General features: G+C 42.1%; 1 protein-coding gene across 12 annotated transcripts in view; it reads left to right on the top strand.

The window, feature by feature from the left end:
* grip2b (glutamate receptor interacting protein 2b) overlaps nt 1-7095 on the top strand; it is a 363734-nt gene that overhangs the window by 255894 nt on the left and 100745 nt on the right. For 2 of the 12 annotated variants that reach the window (XM_035389248.1, XM_035389247.1), the window contains exon 1: nt 4804-5399. The exons of 8 other annotated variants lie outside the window; for them this stretch is intronic. In XM_035389248.1, coding sequence (XP_035245139.1) covers nt 5363-5399 — 37 coding nt within the window. In that variant the 5' untranslated portion in view covers nt 4804-5362. Of the gene's footprint in view, nt 1-4802; nt 5442-7095 lie in introns of those variants that run through there. 2 more of the 12 variants (XM_035389241.1, XM_035389240.1) reach the window with 2 other exon arrangements.

The following is a 7095-nucleotide window of genomic DNA, read 5'->3' as shown; positions in this document are numbered from 1 at the left end:
TTTTCCATATTGACAACCTACATATATTGCAGAAGCTTTAAGATGCATTGGGGCATACTGTAATACTATGTGGACAGTAATTTTTAAACCTTTTTTTCATGCACTAAATAGTTGTCCCTTGAATATTTTCTAGTGTTATCGTTTTCAGAGGGAGAAAAATAAATTAATTCTGATGGAAATGTACTATAGTATGTTACTAGGAATGAACCTTTGTTCAAGTTTTATGTTCATGGAGGTAACCGCTTTTAAACTCAGTTTGTTTGGCTCAGTTGTCTGGAAGGATAAGTCTCTGGACAGAGACAGTGAAGCATTACCTCTGTCCTTAATTGTCCAAACCAAATAAATGTCATTAGCACGCTCAGGGACAGCACAGTAAAATTGGAGTGTTGAGGAGTTATTATTCCGATGTGTTTGTGTTCGCTTTATGCTGATCTCTCAGTTACAAATAAGTTTACATTCATAAGGAACGTAAATAACATCAAAATTACACAAAGGTTTATATATTAAGACTATTGCTAAAGAACACAGTTTGGAAAAATAAAGCGTAATAAAAGAGCTGCATTGAAATGCAAGATGGACTCAAAAAAGCCATGACATCAAAGGATGAAAAATGTGTTCACTGTATTACTGCAAACACAGTACAGAGCTGATCAGTAGCACCAACATAGCACATTACAAAGTATACACACTGAAATATGTGCAAAACAAAAAAAGGACAATTACCCAAGTACCCTTTTAACGGTCAAAACACTATTCTGTTGTAGTAGGTGTCATATATTTGTGTGCTTTTTCCTGTTGCGCACATTTGAGTGTATCACGGTGTAGTTAGTTAGTGTGGTTTAAGACTGGTCAGTACTGCTAAATCCCCCACTGCTTTCTGATTTAAAAGAGGACTGAATAAACCCAGACAGCTCACAGAGGAAACCGAAAGAAGCAAGTTGCTGAGTATGTTCAGAAAGCATGATGTTGAGAAGAAACTGTACAGAATAGAGCAGGTTTGATTAGGTTTGATTAGTGGTTCATTTAAAATTAGGCCTTTCTCAACAAAATGAGATTATCCTTTTTAAAACTAAGGTAACAGTAATGTAAACAACAATTATCACGACAGGATTAAAATTATTTAAATTGGCATAAGTTAACGTAGAAACAGAGTTCTGTAAAACCTTATTATCCCGTTTATATATCTTTGTGGTTCTACTGCACATGCATATATTTGTTTAACAAACACACATTTTACAGAATTTGGAATAATTTGCAGTTAGCTGAGAGAACTAAAATACCACAGTGCACCAGCATTATGAAACCTAGTCCGAGTTGGTTAAATACGACAAACAAATTTTAGACACTTGACTTGCAGAGTGTAAAATGTGTTTGTTTACACACCCCCCACTGCTCTGTGTGCTGACACAAAGGGTGTCACTGCACTGCCTTGTTTGGACAAAATGAGCAGTTCTGTCAGCAGCCAGAGGCGTGTTTCAGTGCCATTGTCACCAAAAGGGACCAGTGTGCGTTAAAACCTGTCCTGTAAAATACGTCATCGGTCTCTTCAGTGTTCAGCGAGCAGAGACTTAGCCAGTGAAGACTGTGTGCTTTCTTCCTCTTGAGCTCTCTTTTGGCGACAGTACTCTGCGTGTTTTACCGCACAGATGACATTGATGTTGCTAGGAAAATGATCTTTGTCCAAACTGACATGTCAACAGCGAAATCAAGCAAAATCAAGTTTCAGATGCACCTTTTTAAATAATAACATTAAATGAAACTAGTGTTCTTATATGTATTAAAATTATTTTTTTCTCAGAATGTAGTACATTTATCCACACACTTCCTGATTTACCTAGTGCAAAATCATTTTCCTGGTTGGGAATGTTATTAGCATTGGACATTAAAGAAAAGAATGGTTAAATGAAGGAAAGGTACTAATGGAACAGCGTGAGGATTAGACAGGAGCAGTTATGGGATGAGTGTGTGAGAGAGACACCAGATACTACGCTGCTGTCGTTTCCATGGCAGCAGGAGGGAGTGCGGAACTAAAACACTGTGGCTATAAATCTGGGAGAAAGGGGAGGGGCTATGTTTGGGGGGAGGGGTCGAGGGGAGGAGCTACAGGATGCAGTTGTGGGATGTATTCAGTCTGACCAGAGAGAAGCCAGTATCCAGAGAGTATCACAAGGTGCCCTGCTCTTTTTCTTCACACCAGTCCCCTGCTCCCGTCTTGTGCTGTGTTCAGGATATGAGCAGAGAGGGAAATAAATCCAGTCTGTAAAGCCAAAACATTATGACTCCTCTGCTCCTTGCATGCTCAGAATTTGAGGGCTGTGTTTACTGTATCACGCTGCCTTCATGACTGAAAGGAGTAGCCCCCAGTTCTAGGGATGGGGTCATTTCCATTTATGTTCTGTCAATGGAGAAATTCAATTTGTAGATTGCAAAGTAACCAGAATGTTCCATGACGATGTTTCAGTTAATTACTTGAACTTCAATTCATTTCCTGAATTGACACAGTCGAAATGGAATTGACCCCAAGCTCGCTTGAGTTCAGGATGGAAACATCTGTAGTTTGGCCCTTCTTCTCTAGAGCACCACTGTGATTCTTCTCTAGAGCACCACTGTGTGATTATTCTCTACACCGCCACTGTGATTATTCTCTATAGCGCCACTGTGCGATTCTTCTCTAGAGCACCACTGTGTGATTATTCTCTAGAGCACCACTGTGCGATTATTCTCTACAGCACCACTGTGCGATTATTCTCTAGAACACTACTGTGTGATTATTCTCTAGAGCACCACTGTGCGATTATTCTCTAGAGCACCACTGTGCAATTATTCTCTACAGCACCACTGTGTGATTATTCTCTACAGCACCACTGTGTGATTATTCTCTACAGCACCACAGTGTGATTATTCTCTACAGCACCACAGTGTGATTATTCTCTACAGCACCACAGTGTGATTATTCTCTACAGCACCACTGTGATTATTCTCTACAGCACCACTGTGATTATTTTCTAGAGCACCACTGTGCGATTATTCTCTACAGCACCACTGTGATTATTCTCTAGAGCACCACTGTGCGATTATTCTCTACAGCACCACTGTGATTATTCTCTACAGCACCACTGTGATTATTCTCTAGAGCACCACTGTGCGATTATTCTCTACAGCACCACTGTGATTCTTCTCTAGAGCACCACTGTGATTCTTCTCTAGAGCACCACTGTGTGATTATTCTCTACACCGCCACTGTGATTATTCTCTATAGCGCCACTGTGCGATTCTTCTCTAGAGCACCACTGTGTGATTATTCTCTAGAGCACCACTGTGCGATTATTCTCTACAGCACCACTGTGCGATTATTCTCTAGAACACTACTGTGTGATTATTCTCTAGAGCACCACTGTGCGATTATTCTCTAGAGCACCACTGTGCAATTATTCTCTACAGCACCACTGTGTGATTATTCTCTACAGCACCACTGTGTGATTATTCTCTACAGCACCACAGTGTGATTATTCTCTACAGCACCACAGTGTGATTATTCTCTACAGCACCACAGTGTGATTATTCTCTACAGCACCACTGTGATTATTCTCTACAGCACCACTGTGATTATTCTCTAGAGCACCACTGTGCGATTATTCTCTACAGCACCACTGTGATTATTCTCTAGAGCACCACTGTGCGATTATTCTCTACAGCACCACTGTGATTATTCTCTAGAGCACCACTGTGCGATTATTCTCTACAGCACCACTGTGATTATTCTCTAGAGCACCACTGTGCGATTATTCTCTACAGCACCACTGTGATTATTCTCTAGAGCACCACTGTGCGATTATTCTCTACAGCACCACTGTGATTATTCTCTAGAGCACCACTGTGCGATTATTCTCTACAGCACCACTGTGATTATTCTCTACAGCACCACTGTGATTATTCTCTAGAGCACCACTGTGTGATTATTCTCTAGAGCACCACTGTGCGATTATTCTCTACAGCACCACTATGATTATTCTCTACAGCACCACTGTGCGATTATTCTCTACAGCACCACTGTGATTATTCTCTAGAGCACCACTGTGATTATTCTCTAGAGCACTACTGTGTGATTATTCTCTACAGCACCACTGTGCGATTATTCTCTAGACTGCCTGAAATGTCCGGTAAAAAAAAAAAAAAAAACCTACAAAGTATAGCTAACTGTAATTACACTTAATTATGGGAGATGGACCGGGTAGTCCTTCTCTAGTGCCTTCAGCTGATCTCGCTCACTGCTGTCTGCTCTGCCTGGACTTCAGCTTGGTTTCCAAATCCTTTTAGTCCCCCACAAAGCAGGCATCAGTCCCACCCACACAGCTCAGCACTGTGCTGTGGTATTTTCTCACGGTGAACTTCTGGGTTTGTGTTAATTGTGCCACTGGTCAGTTTAAGAGCAACCTGCAGAGGGACGGGTATGTGAGTGTGTGGGGTGGGGGGGGGGGTGGAGGGTGGAGGGGGGGTTAGTGCTTGATGAATGTTAGAGGGAGGGATGGAGGCATGGGGGGTGGCGTTTGAGAGGGATATTGTGGGAAAGCTTAGGGATTGGAGTAGCATGACTGAGCGTGTGTGTATGTGTGTGTGTGTGCATGCACACACTCCAGAATGATTTCATGCCATGGAATTGGTAGAGACACAACAATACCTTACACACACAGAGAGAGAGGGGGGAGTGAGAGAGAGAGAGAGAGAGAGGGGAGAGAGAGAGGGAGAGAAAGAGAGGGTGGGGAGTGAGAGAGAGGGAGGGAGAGAGAAAGGGAGAGAAAGCTCTTTTGATCTGTTTTTGTTTATCTCAGAGGGATTATGAGTTGAGGAGCATAGAGATTGTTTGAATCCAACTTCTAAAGCCTTTGCTGAGTGAACTTTTTCTGTTTCTTTTTTTTTAATGTTTAAGGAAAATATTTTGGGAACAGCTAAAGCCTGGCCAGCTTGCAGAATTTCTAAAGTTTTCAGCGAGGGTTGTTTGTTGGGGGAGGAGCTTAAACCTTGCGCCCCTGAAGGCTTGTGTGACACGCTGAGCACCCAAACCCGAGAGAGACAGCGTTTGGCAGAGGGCTCCGGTTCAGACTCTGTGAACGAGCCCGTTCTGGGCTGGACTCCGCCGACGCCAGGGGAGACGATCCGTCCGTGTCCGGGTCCGTGAAGGAGGGATGAGGAGGGAGGAGGTGCAGTCCTCCTTTGTGAAGGGACCGCAGGCGCAGGGAGAGTGAGAGAGAGAGAGAGAGAGAGAGAGAGAGAGAGAGAGAGAGAGAGAGAGAGAGCTGCCTGACCAGCTGTGGGGACCCTGCTCAGCGCCTCGTAGTCTCCCGTAGTCGGATGGTCTGAGAACATGCTCTGCGGGCTCAGGAAGGAGGTGAAGACCTTCGGTAAGCGTGACGGGGACGGGGATTCCTGCGGCCGATCTCACGGTAGAGCTCTGTATTTGGTAAACATTTACAAAGTTTAACGTGTGTGCACTTCAGAGAATCCAATAATAATGTCACCATTATTCATGGATTCCTAGTGAGCGTTAGAACGCGGTGTTTTGAATTTAAACACCAAACCTGAGCTTGCTGTCCATGCCTTTTCTGTAGCATGAAAACTGAAATATGGCATACTCCAAAACTGTACGTTTCTGTCATAAATACGTTTCAGATCATAAATTGAGCTTTCTGATGAAATTCTGGAATGTTTTTAGGGTTGTGAGTGTTCTACACAATACCTGTAAATACTCTTTTTGCACACTTAGAATATGGAATTAATGGTGGAGGAGTGCAGGTATTGTACATTTTAATGTCAAGCTGGTCAAAGAAATTAATCAGTGCTGAAAACAGTGTGTTCAATGTTGACATGATTTTAGTTAAGAGCCTAACCAGGGCTTGGGGAGTGTTCATTTTTTTCAGAACAGTGATCATTTTGGCACCAAATTTTTATTTTGTTTTAATTGTAGTCACCTTTTAGTCATTTGAATATTGTTAGTTTTAGTCTAGTTTCAGTTGATGAGCACAAAACTAGTTTTAGTCAACGTAAACAGTTTTAATCCAATTTTAATGAAAGATTTTTCAATTAAATTAAATTAAATTTTATTTTTATAGTGCTTTTGCAGAGACACTGTCGCAAATGACGCTTTAATTTTTGGAATGTTCTTCAAAATTATTACTGACTGACACAGATGCTACAATAATACACACTGCTACAATAATAATTTCTTCCACAAATCTAATATCTCTTGTTGTTATCATCTTGCTATTATATCTAACAAGATTGGAACAAGTACTATTTGCAGTCATGTTCCAGCAGAAATTTGGAAGGGATATTACCATATATTATGCAACTCACTTCAGATGGCATGTAATGCGTGTTAACTCACAGACAACATCTAGCTCTATGCAGAGGAGATAAACAAGGCAACAACTTCATCCTTTGGGAAGACAATGTTTATTTAAATTTGGGTGCAGGCCTAGAGGTAGAATCTAATTTTATTCATTTTTTGTTCACTCATGTGGCACTTTGTTTATTATAGGAATTATATTATTCTTTTTGCAATATGCCCAATGTTAGTAGTAAAGTACACATGGCTTTTGTTGTGCTTGGACTCATATCTAAAGTTTGTCCATATATCACTTTTATTCTTTCTCCCTGGCTGGGGCAGGAAATAAGTGCTCTATTGTTCCTACGTGAATTTGAGTTGCTCCTATCTGTCTCAGAAGCTTGCTGATCTGCTACAGGGAAAGCACCCTTAGTACGTCGCACTAGATCTGCAGGCTATAGCAGGTCTCATTCACGCATGCGCAGACGAGCACAGATTCATTGGCGGTCGCTGAAGCCATCTCCACAGCCATCGATGCTTAAGTTCCATAATGTCTCCTGCAGCACAGTGTCCCCATCACTGCACTGGGGCATTGGCCCTTATTTGATCAGAGGGAAGATTGCCCCAGCTGTCCCAACCAAAACACATGCTGCTGTAACTTCCTGGGTGGTCTCCCATCCAAAGACTACCAAACATCACACTTGCTTAGCTTCAGCTGTCCTGTAGGAGCAGGGTACATGGTGGTACACCTGCTTCAGAGCACAGATTGATCA

The sequence above is a fragment of the Anguilla anguilla genome, chromosome 13, assembly GCF_013347855.1.
Source record: "Anguilla anguilla isolate fAngAng1 chromosome 13, fAngAng1.pri, whole genome shotgun sequence".
Lineage (NCBI taxonomy): Eukaryota > Metazoa > Chordata > Actinopteri > Anguilliformes > Anguillidae > Anguilla > Anguilla anguilla.
This window is presented reverse-complemented; position numbering and strand designations above follow the sequence as displayed.